General features: G+C 46.7%; 1 protein-coding gene across 1 annotated transcript; it reads left to right on the top strand.

The window, feature by feature from the left end:
* The first annotated feature begins 10,717 nt into the window (after nt 1-10,717).
* RPL11 (ribosomal protein L11) lies at nt 10,718-15,736 on the top strand. Its single transcript, XM_007980073.2, has 6 exons — nt 10,718-10,890; nt 11,657-11,807; nt 12,830-12,936; nt 13,965-14,096; nt 15,117-15,227; nt 15,658-15,736. Exons 1-6 carry the CDS (start codon nt 10,885-10,887, stop codon nt 15,685-15,687), a joined length of 537 nt encoding a protein of 178 aa, XP_007978264.1. The 5' UTR covers nt 10,718-10,884; the 3' UTR covers nt 15,688-15,736.
* The last annotated feature ends 1,609 nt before the right edge of the window (nt 15,737-17,345 follow it).

Raw genomic sequence — 17,345 nt, 5'->3', positions numbered from 1 at the left:
AGGGGTTTGCCATGTTGGTCAGGCTGGTCTTGAACTGCTGACCTAAGGTGATCCACCTGCCTCAGCCTCCCAAAGTACTGAGATTACAGGCGTGATCTCAAAAAAAAAAAAAAAAAGGCAGAATCTAGCTGCGTGCAGTGGCTCATACCTGTAATCCTAGTGCTTTGGGAGGCTGAGGCAGGAGGATTGTTTGAGGCCAGAAGTTTGAGGCCAGCCTGAGCAACATAGCGAGACCCCCATCTCTATAAAACATTTTAAAAATTGGCCGGGCATGGTGGTGTTTGGGGATGCTGAGGTGGGGGGAATGGCTTGGGCACAGGAGTTTGAGGCTGCAGTGAGCTATGATCACGCCACTGAACTCCAATCTTGGAGACAGAGCAAGACCCTGTCTCAAAAAGAAAAAAGAAAAAGAAAGATAAACAGAAGAATCTCACTCTCCATCTAGACCTGCTGAATTCAAATCTGCATTTTAACAAGATCCCCCAGGTAAATGGGATTCACATCAGTGTTTGAGAAACACTGTTCCAGAGAAGGTGAGTAGAGCAGAGATGGGTAGGGACGTTTTTCCCTTCCTGCTGTCTAGGACGGTGGCTTTCAAACCTGCTAGATTATCATAACCACTGATGAAGGGTGAATCTACATTCGCCCTTTTAGAGCTGGGCTAAAGAGGCTGCCAACATAAATCTTGCAATGTTGGGTTAGGTCTTCCTATCCATACCAAAAATATTATGAGACACAAAGCCAGGAGCCGAAGCCTTTCCTTCTACAACATGAAGTCAGGGATGCCTTCAAGAACCCTCAGGAGCTGGGCGCGGTGGCTCACGCCTGTAATCCCAGCACTTTGGGAGACTGAGGTGGGTGGATCACCTGAAGTCAGGAGTTCAAGACCAACCTGGCCAATATGACAAAAACCTGTCTCTACTAAAAATACAAAAATTAGCCAGGCATGGTGGCAGGTGCCTGTAATCCCAGCTACTGGGGAGGCTGAGGCAGGAGAATCAATCGCTTGAACCCAGGAGGTGGAGGTTGCAGTAAGCTGAGATCGCGCCATTGCACTCCAGCCTGGGCAACAAGAGTGAAACTCCATCCACAAAAAACAAAAAACAAACAAACAAAGAACCTCAGGCGAAGCAAACCCCAGGTTGACAGTTGACTGTGAGAACCACCGCATGGGTTGTGATGGGCATGGGGGAATTGCTGGTTGCTTGGAGGCTGGGAGCGTTCCTTTGGTAGGGTGACAGTGCACCAAAAGGAAAGCTTTCCCTGTGATCATTGCTGATGGCAGCAGGAGAGTTGGGCAGCTAAGAATATAAGGACTGGTGTGAGACTTCTAGTTTATTTTTGTTTTCATTTTTGAAACAGAGTCTTGCTCTTTCGCCCAGGTTGGAGTGCAATGGTGCAATCGCAGCTCACTGCAACCTCCGCCTCCCGGGTTCAAGTGATTCTCCTGCCTCAGCCTCCCCAGTAGCTGGGATTACAGGTGCCAATCACCATGCCCAGCTAATTTTTTTTTTTTTTTAATAGAAGCAGGGTTTCACCGTGTTGGCTAGGCTGGTCTCGAACTCCTGACTTCAGGTGACCCACCCGCCTCAGCCTCCCAAAGTGCTGGGATTACAAGCGTGAGCCACTGCTCCTGGCCAACTTCTAGGTTTTTAACCATTGTAGCCAAGTGACCTTCAACTTCTCTGCCTCACTTTTCTCACCTGTAAAATGGGTACAAGTAATGTACTGTGAATTGCTGGGAGAATGAACATGAGCTCATATATATAACTCAAATTATCACGTTCTTGGCTTACTTGACCTCTTTGCAAGTGTCCCATAGCTCCTGCTCTGAAAAGCATTCCCCCTATTTCTCCACGTCCTCTGTCCTAGGTCATTTCTGCTTCATGTGTGACATGAAGCAGATAGTGGCTGTTGGGGCCATCAAGATTGGAGAAAAAAGCAGCTACTCGCAGCCGGGTCACCAAGGCAGCCAGCAAGGCAGCCAGGAAGTGAGTGGTAGAGCCTCACCCGGGGAAGAGTGGCTCAAGGAGAAGCCTTGGACTTGTTCTCTTGCCTGAACTGTCTTTTCTTTTTTGAGACAGTCTTGCTCTTCTCCCAGGTGGGAGTGCAGTGTTGAGATCTCAGCTCACTGCAACCTCCGCTTCCCAGGTTCAGGCAATTCTCCTGCCTCAGCCTCCTCAGTAGCTGGGATTACAGGCTCCCACCACCACGCCTGGCTAATTTTAGTATTTTTCATTGAGAAGGGGTTTCACCCTGTTGGCCAGGCTGGTCTTGAACTCCTGACCTCATCCGCCCATCTCGGCCTTCCAAAGTGCTGGGATTACAGGCGTAAACCACCATGCCTGGCTGTTTGAACTATCTTAATCCTGACCCTGCTAATATGGTTTTCTTTCTGCTGATGAGTTTGAGGCACTGGATAAAGCAAAGCAGGTCTTTTCGCCTCTGCCTCTACTGACCTCTGTCTCAAGCAACGAGGAGGCAGGTGGGGTACTGGGAGTCCAGATGCAAGAGCCAGACAGCTGAGGTTGTAAAGAAGAAAATGCATGGAGGGGAAACTGAGGGGAAGGTCTGGGCCCTAGCCTGGTCTATTAGCTTCTAAAATAGGATGGGCCGCTGGTGTTAGACTGCCTGACTTCATCACTGTCTTAAAAGTTCCTAGACCCGGTGTGATGGTGCATGCCTATAATCCCAGCACTTTGGGAGGCCGAGGTGGGTGGATCACTTGAGCTCAGCAGTTCGAGACTAGCCTGGGCAGTACAGTGAGACCTCATCTCTACAAAAAATACAAAAAAATTAGCCAGGTGTGGTGGTGCATACCTGTGATCCCAGCTACCTGAGAGGCTGAGGTGGTAGGATCACTTGAGCCCAGGAGGTCAAGGCTGCAGTGAGCTGAGATTGTGCCTCTGCACTCCAGCCTGGGCAACTGAGTGAGACCCTGTCTCAAAAAAAAAAAAAAAAAAAAAAGGGTTGGCGCAGTGGCTTATGCCTGTAATCCCAGCACTTTGGGAGGCTGAGGAGGGCAGATCACTTGAAGTCAGGAGTTTGAGACAATCCTAGCCAACATGGCGAAACACCATCTCTACTAAAATACACAAACTAGCTGGGCATAGTGGCGCATGCCTGTAGTCCCAGCTACTCAGGAGGCTGAGGCACAACAATTGCTTGAACCTGGGAGGTGGAGGTTGCAGTGAGCTGAGATCACACCACTGCACTTCAACCTGGGTGATGGAGCAAGACTCTGTCAAAAAAAAAAAAAAAAAAGCTGGACACGGCTGGACACGGTGGCTCATGCCTGTAATCCTAGCACTTTGGGAGGCCAAGGCAGGTGGATCACCTGAGGCCAGGATTTTGAGACCAGCCTGGCCAACATGGCGAAACCTTGTCTCTACCAAAAATACAAAAATTACCCAGGCGTGGTGGCGGGCACCTGTAATCCCAGCTACTCGGGAGGCTGAGGCAGGAGAATTGCTTGAACCTGGGAGGTGGAGGTTGCAGTGAACCGAGATCGCGCCATTCCACTACAGCCTGGGTGACAGAGGGAAACTCCTCCATCTCAAAAAAAAAAAAAAAAAAAAAAAAAAAAAAAAAAAAGTTACTAAACTTCTCTGTGTTTGTCTGCTCATCTGTAAAATGGGAAAGCAATAGTATCTGCCTCCACAGGGATGTTGAAGGTTAAGTGAGCTGGTGCCCGGTGGGGACAGTAAATTAGTTATTAATCATCCACTCATTATCACATTGTGGGCACTAGAGCCAATTAAGAGTTATTCTGGGAAGTTTGTTTGAAGAAAAGGTGGAGGTGGGGTGGGGATTGACCTTTTGAGAATGAGTTCAATTTTATATCTTCCCAGGTACCTGTTTCCCTTTAAGTTACATAGAAGTTGCAAGAAGTCCCATATATCCTTCACCCAGATTCCCCAAATCTTTTATTGATTGGTTGATTGAGGGGGTTGCCAGGTATGGTCTGGCTCTGTCACCCAAGCTGGGGTGCAGTGGTTGGATCATAGTTCATTGCCGTCTCAAACTCCTGGATTCAAAAGATCCTCCTCCCTTAGCCTCTTGCATGGCTGGGATTTTAGATGTGTGCCACCATGTCCAGCAGAGTCCCTAAAACTTAACTTTACCATGTTCTGCAGTGAGAAGGTATATCCAAACCTACCCCCAAAGGCCAAGGGAGCTGATGGGCTGAAGAAAGAGGATGACAAATTTAGTTTCTCAGAAAGAAACATGTAAGACACTTAGAAGAGAAGTCATGTCTCAGGCAGCCATGAGACAGTGGGTCCCTGAACTATTACCCCCAAGACCAGGGCTCATATACCATAGGGAAAGGGTATATGTGCTTCAGAGGAAATGTGTAGGACAATTGAGGTCAACCCTCTAGGAAAGGCAAAAATGCGATGTGTGACATAGCCTATAATTTGCTTAAGAAGAAGATTTATGGCCGGGCGCGGTGGCTCAAGCCTGTAATCTCAGCACTTTGGGAGGCCAAGGCGGGCGGATCACGAGGTCAGGAGATCGAGACCATCCTGGCTAACATGGTGAAACCCCATCTCTACTAAAAACACAAAAAAATTAGCTGGGCGAGGTGGCGGGTGCCTGTAGTCCCAGCTACTTGGGAGGCTGAGGCAGGAGAATCTCTTGAACCCGGGAGGCAGAGCTTGCAGTGAGCTGAGATCGCGCCACTGCACTCCAGGCTGGGTGACAGAGCGAGACTCCGTCTCAAAAAGAAAAAAAAAAAAAGAAGAGGATTTATATTAAGTGTTTACAATGCTAACATCAAGGTTGTTTGACCTAAAGCGCAGGATTTACAGCTCTTAATAGTAGATAAAGTAGAAATCCTAGAGACATTCCTGGAACTGGGGTTAATCAGAAGTCAGGAACAGTGGTTCATGCCTGGAATCCTAGCACTTTGGGAGGCCAAGATGTCCAGGAGTTCAAGATCAACCTGGACAACATAGCAAGACCTGTTTCTAAAAAAAAAAAAAAAAATCAGAAGTCGATATGGCAGATTAAAATCCAAAATCCAAGAAGAAGTTCCCTTAGCCTCTACATGCTACATTTGCTTTATTATTTCCCCTCTAAATTTGTTTCATTCTGAACCATTTGAGAGTAAGCTGCAGATATGATGCGGGTCTACTCCAAATACTGAATGTGCTTTTATTTAAACACAAGAACATTTTCTTACATAACCAAGATTCAGTAATCAGAATGAGGGCATCAACATGATACATTTCTGAAATCTACAGACCTTATTTAGATTTCGCCAATTGTCCCAATAACATGCTTTACAGCAAAAGAAAATCCAGGACCACTTGTCACATGCAGTTGTTTCTTTTCTTTTCTTTTTTTTTTTTTTTCTTCTTCTTCTTTTTTTTTTTTTTTAGGCAGAGTTTTGCTCTTGTTGCCCAGGTTGGAGTGCAATGGCACAATCTCGGCTCACTGCAACTTCTACCTCTCGGTTCAAGTGATTCTCCTGCCTCAGCCTCCCGAGTAGCTGGGACTACAGGTGCCAGCCACCACACCTGGCTAATTTTTTGTATTTTTAGTAGAGCTAGGGTTTCACCATGTTGGCCAGGCTGGTCTCGAACTCCTGACCTCAAGTGATCCACCCACCTCGGCCTCCCAAAATGCTGAGATTACAGGCATGAGCCACCGTGCCTGACCCATTCAGTTTGTTTTTTTATTCCAAGTTTCGAAGCAGCCCCTCCTGGAAGTCTGGCTAAAACCCCAGCTCTGAGTTGGCCAGTGGGTACTTGAGGGTGGAGTTTCAAAGGAGGGACCTTTTCCATTCACCCTCCTCCATCAATCCAGTTTCCCAGAAGTGCCCTCTGGTCCCTCTGGGTGAAATCACGGGAGGCTGGGGCTTCTATCTTGCCTATGGCTTATGGGGATGAGAGAAGGGAATTGTAGCAGCAGAAGGAAGAGGCTTGGTTCCTTCCCTACCAAAACCTGCTGTGTTCTCCTCTTTCCATCAATTCGTTCCTATTAAAGGAACTGGCTGACCCAAAGCTAGCCATAGCCTGGAATGTGGGTCCTGGTCTCCTATGCTGAGGATTCAGTGCGAGCCAGGGGGCCCTCTTACTGTCCGGGGTTGAAATCCTTGTATATCAGAGGCTAACCTGCAAGCCATCTTTATGCCTGCAGGATGACCTTCTCTTGATTACAATACCATGCCTAACACTTTTTAGAGGAGGGTGTTGCTTGGATATACCAGCTTTATATTAATAACAAGAGTCACAATTTATTTCAGCCTTATCATGTGCTTTACATAATTATCTTAATTTTTACAACAACCTTATGAGATACAGGTACCCATTTTACAGATGAGGAAAACTGAGGCTGATAGGATTCTAATTACAGACTGAGCACCCATAATCTGAAAACCCCAAATCTGGTATGCTCTAAACTCTGAAACACTTTGAGCACTGACATGAAGCCACAATGGAAAATTTCACACTTGACCTCATGTGACAGGTGGCAGTCAAAATGCAGGTACACAGCACACAGTTTATTCAGCATTCCTGAAGGAAAAAAGATGTTCCCAGCCCCCTTCAGCTGTGATATCTCTTTTCCACTCCGGCTCAGATTCCCCCACGAAAGCATGTCCACAAGAGGTAACACAAGGCTGAGCATGGTGGCTCACGCCTGTAATCCCAGCACTTTGGGAGGCTGAGGCGGATGGATCACCTGAGGTCAGGAGTTCGAGACCAGCCTGGCCAACATGGTGGAACCCTGTTTCTACTAAAAATACAAAATTAGCCATGTGTGGTGGCGTGTGCCTGTAATCCTAGCTACTTTGGAGGGTGAGGCAGGAGAATCGCTTGAACCTGGGAGGCGGAGGTGGCAGTGAGCTGAGATCGCACCACTGCACTTCAGCCTGGGCGACAGAAAAATATTCCATCTCAAAAACACACACAAAAAAGAGGTAACATGATGGTACATGTGCAGGCCAGACATGCCAACTGCAGGTTCCATGCATACCTTAAATAGGGCAGAGGTCTATGCACATCACTCACTGTGGTTTTTTCATTATTATTTTTCTGTTCTGTGGTGTAAATATATTGTTAAAAGTGTAAACAAAGGCCTGCAGATATGCCTATGAGTAACAGTGATAAGGAAGAGAGGAAGCAGGACAGGCAAGGTGGCTCATGTCTGCAATCTTAATACTTTGGGAGGCCGAGGTGGGTGGATCACTTGAGGTCAGGAGTTCGAGACCAGCCTGGCCAATATGGTGAAACCCTGTCTCTACCAAAAATAGAAAAATTAGTTGGGTGTAGTGGCAGGTGCCTGTAATCAGCTACTTGGGAGGTTGAGGCAGGAGAATCACTTGAACCTGGGAGACAGAGGTTGCAGTGAGCCTATATGGCACCACTGCACTCCAGCCTGGGCAACAGAGCAAGACTCCATCTCAGAAAAAAAGAAAAAAGAAAAAGAGGAAGTAGTTATGTTTACAACACAGAAAGTCAAGTTGCTGGAGGAACGGGACAGAAATGTAGGTGTGAAATATCCTACAGAAGAGTATGGTGTTAGCATAAACACCATAGATGACCTAAAGAAACAGAAGGATGGCCGGGCGCGGACGCTCACGTCTGTAATCTCAGCACTTTGGGAGGCAGAGGTGGGCAGATCACCTGAGATCAGGAGTTCGAGACCAGCCTGGCCCACATGGTGAAACCCTGTCTCTACTAAAAGCACAAAAAAACTAGCTGGGCGTGGTGGCGCACACCTGTAGTCCCAGCTACTCCAGAGGCTGAGGCAGGAGAATCTCTTGAACCCGGGAGGCAGAGGTTGCAGTGAGCCGAGATTGTGCCACTGCACTCCAGCCTGGGCAATAGAGGGAGACTATGTCTCAAAAAAAAAAAAAAAAAAAGGTACAAAAAAATTAGCCGGGTGGGGTGGCAGGCGACTGTAATCCCAGCTACTAAGGAGGCTGAAGCAAGAGAATTGCTTGAACCTGGGAGGCAAAGGTTGCAGTGAGCCAAGATTGCGCCACTGCACTCCAGCCTGGGCAACAAGAGTGAGACTTTTTCTCAAAAAAAAAAAAAAAAGAGAAACAGAAGGATAAACTGGTGAAATCCTATATGCTGAAAATGATGAACAGAAGTTAATGAGAAAGAGAAAAACAATGCATAAAGCAAAAAAAATGAAGATTTTGATCGTGTATTGAAAGATCAGATCCATCTGGCTGAGCACGATGGCTCACACCTACAGTCCCAGCACTTTGGGAGGCTGAGGTAGGGGGATCACTTGAGGTCAGGTGTTCAAGACCAGCCTGGCCAATGTGGTGAAACCCCGTCTCTACTAAAACTACAAAAATTAGCCGGGCATGGTAGCAGGTGCCTGTAATCCCAGCAACTCAGGAGGCTGAGGCAGGAGAATTTCTTGAACCTGGGAGGTGGAGGTTGCAGTGACTTGAGATCACGCCACTGCACTCCAGCCTGGGTGACAGAACAAGACATCATTTCAAAAACAAAAAGAAAAAAAAGAAAGAGTAGATCCATCAGCATTGCACTGATGGATCCATCCAGCATGTGCCACTTAATGGTATACTGAAGGTGAAACAAGCAAGATCTATCACAATGAACAGAAAATTTAAGGAAACTGAATATTCAACAGGCTGGTCGCAGAATTTTTTGGGGTGTGAGGACAGGGTCTCACTCTGTCACCCAGGCTGGAGTGCAGTGACATAAATATGGCTGACTGCAGACTCAGCCTCCTAGGCTCAAGCGATCCTCCCACCTCAGCCTCCCAAGTAGCTGGGAACACACACACATACACCATTATGCCAGGCTAATAAGTTTTTTGTAGAGACAGGGTCTTGCCATGTTGCCCAGGCTGGTCGTAAGCTCCTAGGCTCAAGCACCCTCCCACGTTGGCCTCCCAAACTGTTGGGATTACAGGTATGAGCCACTGCACCTGGCTGGTTGCAGAAATTTAAGACGAGACATGATGTTACATCTTTAAAGATTTGTGGGCCAGGCAACACGGCAAGACCCCATCTCTTAAAAAATTTTTTTAAATTAGCCTGGCATGGCAGTGTGCACCTGTGGTCCCAGCCACGTGGGAGGCTGAGGTGGGAGGACCATATGAGCCCAGGAGGTCGTGGCTGCCGTGAGCCAAGATCACACTACTGCACTCTAGCCTGGACAACAGAGCAAGACCGTGCCTCAAAATAAATAAATAAATAAATAAATAAGAAAACAAACGCAGATGACTCTGAAGGAAACATTTTAAAAAGCCATCCAGGAGAACACCTCCTTTTCCCTAGGGGACCCACTTCCTAGTCCCGCAACTGCTTCTGATGTTTCTTCTCACCTTAAAAAAAATTACAGTGTCCAGTAATCTTTTAATCAAAACACTGCATCATAGGTGGAGACTGAAAGCCTGCCATTTGTGGTAGCTGGTTTTTGTTTGTCTATTTGTTTTGAGACAGGGTCTCGCTCTGTCATCGAGGCTGGAGTGTAGTGGGGTGATCTTGGCTCACTGCAAGCTTCCTCTCCCGGGTTCAAGCGATTCTTCTGCCTCAGCCTCCCAAGTAGCTGGGATTACAGGCATGCACCACCAGGCCCGGTTAATTTTTGTATTTTCAGTAGAAACGGGATTTCACCCTGTTGGCCAGGCTGGTCTCGAACTCCTGACCTTAAGTGATCCACCCGCTCCGGCTTCCCATAGCGCTGGGATTACAGGTGTGAGCCACAGCGGCTGGCCTGGTGGGGGGTGGGGCGGGGGAGCGGTGGTCGCTGTTGTTTCACAGCTGATCCAGGTTTTCCGGTGATGCTCCTCTACTGCTTAGTTGCCCTGAACACATTACTTTTTCACGGTATTAATGGCATAGCATATATTTTGCCGTGAAGTACTCATATGTGAATAAGCATAAGAAAGTATTGCTTATCAGTAGCATATACATTTACAGTCTGGAACAATGGTTAGGCCAACCAACCAGAGACTGTCCACAAGGGTGGCTGAGATAGTGACACCTTTGGTTTCTGATGGTTCAATGTATACAAACTTTGTTTCATGAACAAACTTACTTAGAATATTGTATAAAATTACCTTCACACTATGTGTATAAGGTGTATATGGAACATAAGTTAATTTCATGTTCAGACTTGGGTCCCATCTCCAAGATATCTCATTATGTTTATGCAAATATTCCAAAATCCGGAAAAATCCCAAATCCAAAAACCATCTGGTCCCAGGCTTTTCAGGTTAGGAATACTCACCCTGTAGTAACTTGCCCAAGGTCACATAGCTACTAACTGATCGAGACAGGACCACATCTGCCTGTCTTCAAGCTCGGGACTCTTGAGCTACCACACCATTCCGTTTGTATAAATTCTATTTGTGCCCGGCGTGGTGGCTCACTCCTGTAATCCCAGCACTTTAGGAGGCCAAGGCAGGTGGATCATTTGAGGTCAGGAGTTCGAGACCAGCCCGACCAACATGGTGAAACCCCATCTCTACTAAAAGTACAAAAAAATTAGACAGATATGGTGGTGCGCGCCTATAATCCCAGCTACAGAATAAATTTGCGTCATAATTTGCATGATTGATTTAATGTAGTTTTGGCGGTCTCATCACACAAGCACCACCAGCACCTGACACTGGGAGGAGAGAACGTCTTCAAGGTCCGGAAACTCAAGGTCGTGGTGATTCTGGGAGCTTTCAAAAACTATTTTTGGAAAATCCAAATCCCGGTCTTCAGCCAGCGTTGCTTGCAGTTGCTAGCCCTACCCACAAGGGGGAAGCCGACGCTGCACTGCGCAGCCAAATGCGCCTCTCTTCCTCTTCTTGATCTCTGTGGTTAGCCTGGGGAAAAAAGCCCGCCTCCTGGCCCATAAGGCCCTGGGCCGGAAGCTCCGTTTTCTCTTCCTGCACTCCATCATGGCGGTGAGTAGCTGGGACCTGGATTTGCTTTTCTTTATCCGTCGCCATCCATGGCAGGCCGAGCTTGCGGGGGCTACCTCGCCCGCAGCCCGAGGAGTATGGACCCCTCAATGCTTGCCGGCCCAAAACTGGCAGAGCCGTTCGAGCCAAGGACGCAGGGTTGAATTCTGTCACTTTCCCTGCCATCATTTTAGGAGCGGCTCCGGGCAGTTGCCGGGAGAGCTCAGAAGCACTGTCAGGAGGCTGCAGCTAGGGCAGATGGGGTGAATGGAGGGTTCTGATGCAAGGGTCTGCGCCTTTTCCTGGTTCCGGGGACTTGAGACTTGCTGAGTGCTAGGAAACCTTAGCCGGTTGCTCGGCTTAGGGAAGGTGCCAGCCTTTAGACAGCTTCCGAGTGGGATGCTGAACGTCGTATAACCACGTGTTTCCTGTTAACTCAGCAGTTAAGTTCTATTCCGTCGCTTACTCCCCTTAGTTTCCCTTACAGTGGGGGCGCTCTTTGTTATCCTGAGCCTCTTAGGGTTCGATCTCGGTGTCCGTAACCTTTAACACTCAATACCTGTCCTGAGTTTTCTCTTCACCTGTTCCGTTCGTGGAGGAAGAATAGGTCCCGAGCTGACTTCGTTCCTTGATGCCTCCCAAACACGGTGATACCTTCTTCGTTACGATTTGGGATGAGCAGAAATAAAAATGCTGTGCAGATAGAAAGTAGTAAAAACTCAGGGCTCTCAGCTGTGAGTGTATTGACTGCTGCTCTTCCCCATTGCAGCAGGATCAAGGTGAAAAGGAGAACCCCATGCGGGAACTTCGCATCCGCAAGCTCTGTCTCAACATCTGTGTTGGGGAGAGTGGAGACAGACTGACCCGAGCTGCCAAGGTTTTGGAGCAGCTCACAGGGCAGACCCCTGTGTTTTCCAAAGGTGAGTAGTGACAAATGACAGGGCTACCCACTTGGGTCGCCTGGTTGTTTAATTTACCTGCTGTCGAGTCTGTTTAGAAAGTGACAGTCGGCATCACTTAAAGCGTTAAATTCATGAGCCGACCAAAAAGTGTCTTTGTTTTCAAGATTGCATGTGGGATTGGAACACTAGATTTTATATGAGCAGATCTTAAGCTAAGGCTAGCCCAAGTAAAGATTTTCCCAAGTACCTAGGATATGAGATAGAGTGGAAATATCAGGAACGAAGTAAAGATCATTAGATCTGATTAGCAGTTAGGGTTATATAGGCTGCGTTAAGAACAGGGCTGTACAGGAGCATGAGAGGCTTTAGCAGCGTATGATTGTGCTACTGCACTACAGCCTGGTTGACCCTATCTCAAAAGTTGTATACAGATTGCCTGGGTTTGAGTGATGGCTTCACCACTTGCTGGTCTGACTCTGGGCTCTCTGGACTCTGCTTTTTTATTTGCATGAAGAGGGTGTAATACTTGATAATTGTGGAAGATAAAATGAGTTGTATATGTGCTGTTGCTTTAGGATGGTGAAATGTGGCAAGTCTTTGGATTCCGCTCCTTATTTTTATTACCAGTTGTGCAAGTTAATAAATCTCTCAAAACTTCACGTATAAAATGTGGATAACAGTATAATAAGGTTTTAGCAAGTACTAGATTATTGTCAATAATGCTTTATTTTCTTTGGAACATGATAATCTTACTAGTGACCTCTTTGGCTTATTCTGGTTGTGAACTTGCCCTTCTTGGAACTTTGGCATTATGACTGTTCTTAACTGCTGAAGGATGGCTGGATGTCTGGAAATGGGAAAATCTGTGCTATGGATGAAATCTTATTAATAGATGTAGGCGACACTAATTAAAACACCACAACTTAGAGTGTGGATGAATACTTAAGGTCTCTTTAAGTCATGGAGATGGTGTTCTGGGAAGGAGGTGAGTGTAATGGGGGTATGATGGCGTCTGACTCCTTGTTACCCGCTTTCTGCAGCTAGATACACTGTCAGATCCTTTGGCATTCGGAGAAATGAAAAGATTGCTGTCCACTGCACAGTTCGAGGGGCCAAGGCAGAAGAAATCTTGGAGAAGGGTCTAAAGGTGAGGCTAATCCCGTAATGGAGTGATATCAATGAGCACCCCCTTAATAACACAAGTAGATAAGTTACATTTAATGTTCTGTTCTTTGGTGCCTTGACATTTATTTAAGTTTCTAAAAGGCTTTTTTACAATCAGCAGGGTTAAACTATTAGTGGTTTAAGAGATGCTTGAGGCCGAGCACAGTGGCTCACGCCTGTAATCCCAGCACTTTGGGAGGCCAAGGAGGATAGATCATTTGTGACCAGGAGTTTGAGACCATCCTGGCCAATATGGTGAAACACCATCTCTAGTAAAAATATAAAAATTAGCCAGACTTGGTGGCGGGTGCCTATAGTCCCAGCTGCTCGGGAGGCTGAGGCATGAAAATTGCTTGAACCCGGGAGGTAGAGGTTGCAGTGAGCTGAGATCGTGCCACTGCACTCCAGCCTAGGCCACAGAGTGAAACTCTTGTCCAAACAAAAGGATGCTTGGGAGTCATTTCATTCCTCTGCTTTCTCTGGGTTTTTCTCTGCTCTTTGGAAGCTGGGAAGATGTCATTTTGGGTAGTTGGGGTGTAGTGAGGAAGTCAGATTGTGTTCCTAGCCAAGTTTTATTGACTTCTGTTTTGTTTTTTGTTTTTTTTTTTTTTTGAGACGGAGTCTCGCTCTGTCGCCCAGGCTGGAGTGCAGTGGCCGGATCTCAGCTCACAGCAAACTCTGCCTCCTGGGTTTACGCCATTCTCCTGCCTCAGCCTCCCGAGCTGCTGGGACTACAGGCACCCGCCACCTCGCCCGGCTAGTTTTTTGTATTTTTTTTAGTAGAGACGGGGTTTCACCATGTTAGCCAGGATGGTCTCGATCTCCTGACCTCGTGATCCGCCCGTCTCGGCCTCCCAAAGTGCTGGGATTACAGGCTTGAGCCACCGCGCCCGGCCTATTGACTTCTGTTTTTGCTCTGGGGTGCATGTTGCAGACTGAGCTATTAATAGTTATTTGGGGGTGGGAGGGAGTTGATGACGAGGAATGTTATTGCTGCATTTTTCTCCACAGGTGCGGGAGTATGAGTTAAGAAAAAACAACTTTTCAGATACTGGAAACTTTGGTTTTGGGATCCAGGAACACATCGATCTGGGCATCAAGTATGACCCAAGCATTGGTATCTACGGCCTGGACTTCTATGTGGTATGAATATTTCATCTTTTCCCGCTCCTGGTCTGTGAGGAGAGGGGAATCTTTATTTTATTTCATATGTGGTATGTTGGTGTTCACATGTTGAGTTGCAGCTTTGAATATTGTCTGCCTTTGTGCTCTCCTCCCCGTTGGGAATATGTGCCTCATTTGTGGCAAGTGTAGGGGTGCAGCACTGAGCAAGATGGACAAGATCCCTGCTGTTGGAGAGCTTGCAGTCGAGGATCTGTAAAGCACCCACATGGCTTAAAGGTGGATGAAGGAAACTGTTCCCTCCAGCCAGTGATTTGAAACTTTGGAGAGAGGCAGTATTGGTGCCACATTTGGTCTGTGGGTTGGCTGCACTGAGGCTCTTCTTCCCCTGATTCTTCCTATAGAAACAGCTTTGGGTGATGCAGTGGTTTGATCAGGAAGGGGGTTTTAACATAGAAATGACTTTTTGTGTTACTGCTGTGTTTTGGTCCAACAATAAAAACTGAATAGCCTAAATCAGAAGTCCTGACTAGCGTGGAACCTGAAAGATGGTGACACCCTCATCAGACAGACAAGTAATAAGAATAGGATATTAACAGGATGTTGGAGGAACAGCACACCTTTGGGAAGCACTTTTGAGCTGAAGCAGAAGGAAGAAAATATAGATATATATTTGTGCTTCTCAGAGTTTTATGTTTTCTACACTGCTGGTGTGGCTATAGATTTTTAAATGTTATTTTTTAAAAAAAAAATGTTCTGGAGATTGGGGAGCAGGAATGGAGGATCCTCAGCACCACTGGAAGATAGGCTGGGTTGGGGGGGAGGTGCTGAAAGTTCCTGCCTCCATAGCAAACCTATAGTATGGCTGTGTGTTGTGTGAGATGCTGGTGGCAGCTTTGTCAGACACTGAGATCAGGGGTCTTGCTCCAGAATCCACTGGGCTGCCAAGTGACTCTTGAAGATCTGTCTGTAATGTTGAGTCTTGTCCATCTGCTCTTGACTCTGAGCTGGCTAGGTGACTGTTGGTTATTCCTGGGACAGGTGCTGGGTAGGCCAGGTTTCAGCATCGCAGACAAGAAGCGCAGGACAGGCTGCATTGGGGCCAAACACAGAATCAGCAAAGAGGAGGCCATGCGCTGGTTCCAGCAGAAGGTAAAGCTGATTTATCTCAAGTGAAGTGGTGGAATGTGGTGTTGGTGAATGGAGTTGGGATTTGGGGATGCAAAATATAGGACTATTTGCTGGGTACCTTCTTTAAAATTAGAATATTGGGCACCTTGATACATCAGGGGCTTCCAGGGATGATGGTTTAAAAGAATATCCAGAACTAGGCCTCCCCACCACCATGAATGGGGGTAGCTGGAAGGGGAGGAATATGGCTTTAACAGGAGCCCCCTTTCTCAGATGATAGTGCAGTTCAGCGCAGTGTAAAAACCAGCCAGCTTCCTACTTAGTCCAGAAAAGGATGGGATTCAGAGCCCAAGTTCATGTATCAGTCAGATTTGAATTCTCAAAAGTTAGCCATTGCTGCAATCTCTACTGTTGCCTCCTGTTCTGAAAAATCAAATCTCTTCTCTTTCAGTATGATGGGATCATCCTTCCTGGCAAATAAATTCCCGTTTCTATCCAAAAGACCAATAAAAAGTTTTCAGTGAAATGTACAATTCTGTTGTGTGTTCTGTGAAAGGATCCTGGCCATATTCAAGTCCTTGGACCTCAAGCCACTTAAAGCTTCGATGGGAGTAGCTGGTAACAACCCTGTCATCCTCTGATTGGATGCTAGTATTTCCTGGCAGATCCAAGTCCAAGCTTCATAGCATCCATTGCCTGTGCTTGCCACACATTGGTTGATGCGCTGTGGTGCAGTAGCCCCATTTAGGAGGGGAGGGTTTGGTTGATGTTGGGGTTTGAATTTAGAGCCTTGATTAAGCAGAGTGCAGTGCTCCTGTGTTCCAGGAGGCTCCCTGCTATTCCGTGATACTGTTCTGTACTAGAAATTTTATCAGCATTGATGTATCATGAAAGAATGATAGGCTTTGGTGTGATGTTTGAGATTAAATTTAGACTTAACTGTTCAGGCTCAGGTTTCTTTAACAACGAGAATATAAGGTTGTTGGGAGGCAGTGTGTGTAGATAAGAGGGCAGTCTTTCCATTTCCAGCCCTCTCGGTGAGTTGTTTCTCTGCCCCAGTCTCCTTAACTGTATCAGGAGGCAATAATAGTAATATCCGTCAGAGGATTAAATGATTTAATACGAAATGCTCAGACTAGCACCAGGTACGGAGTGCTCGAAAGGGGTTTAGTTTTTGTGTTTGGGTATATGAGAAATGTAAATTCTGTTAGCTTGCTTCCCTTTGGTGCAAAAATGGAAATACTTTCTCTGTGGTGATTGTCCTTTTTTTTTTTTTTTTTTTTTGAGACTGGAGTGTTGGTCTGTCACCCAGACTGGAGTGCAGTGGCGTGATCTCACTGCAAGCTCCGCCCCCGGGTTCACACCATTCTGCCTCAGCCTCCTGAGTATCTGGGACTACCGGCATCTGCCACCACACAGAACTAATTTTTTTGTTTTGTTTTGTTTGTATTTTTAGTAGAGACGGGGTTTCACCGTGTTAGCCAGGTTGGTGTCGATCTTCTGACCTTGTGATCTGCCCGCCTCAGCCTCCCAAAGTGCTGGGATTACAGGGATGAGCCACCGCGCCTGGCCCCTGTAGTGATTTTCTATATCTCACTGAAGCTGACGCTCAAAAGCCATCATTTTTGTGTATTTGTTTTTTTGTTTGTTTTTGTTTGTTTTTTTAGACAGAGTCTCCCTTTGTCGTCCAGGCTGGAGTGTGCAGTGGCACGATCTCTGCAACCTCTGCCTCCTGGGTTCAAGCAGTCCTCCCACCTCGGCCTCTCAAGTAGCTAGGATTACAGGCATCCGCCACCAAGCCCAGCTAGTTTTTTTTTTTTTTTTTTGTAGAGATGGGGTTTCACCATGTTGGCCAGGCTGGTCTTGAACTCAGCTTCCCAGAGTGTTGGGGTTACAGGCATGAGCCACTGCACCTGGCAAACGCCATCATTTTTCTGACACAATACTTGGCCATTGGTTCATCATTTTCAATTTCAGGTTTAAATTTTTTGGAGCACATGTTAATTCAGTTAAATAATTTACTAATTTCTGACTAATTAGAGTTCAGTTGTCCTTGGGCCACCCATTCATTGCTGTTCAGAAGTTCTCAAATTTGCTGCTTTTGTAGGTATTTTGAAACCTGGAAGTAGATTATTTGGT

The sequence above is a fragment of the Chlorocebus sabaeus genome, chromosome 20 (assembly GCF_047675955.1).
Source record: "Chlorocebus sabaeus isolate Y175 chromosome 20, mChlSab1.0.hap1, whole genome shotgun sequence".
In the NCBI taxonomy this organism is placed as follows: domain Eukaryota; kingdom Metazoa; phylum Chordata; class Mammalia; order Primates; family Cercopithecidae; genus Chlorocebus; species Chlorocebus sabaeus.
Note: the sequence above shows the minus strand (reverse complement) of the source record. Positions and strands in the feature narration are given on the sequence as shown.

Bases quoted from the DNA above. Each gene is read 5' to 3' on its own strand.
- RPL11 (XM_007980073.2), top strand. The intron at 11,808-12,829 runs GTGAGTAGTGAC...CGCTTTCTGCAG, and splicing joins GACCCCTGTGTTTTCCAAAG to CTAGATACACTGTCAGATCC. The intron at 14,097-15,116 runs GTATGAATATTT...TTCCTGGGACAG, and splicing joins ACGGCCTGGACTTCTATGTG to GTGCTGGGTAGGCCAGGTTT.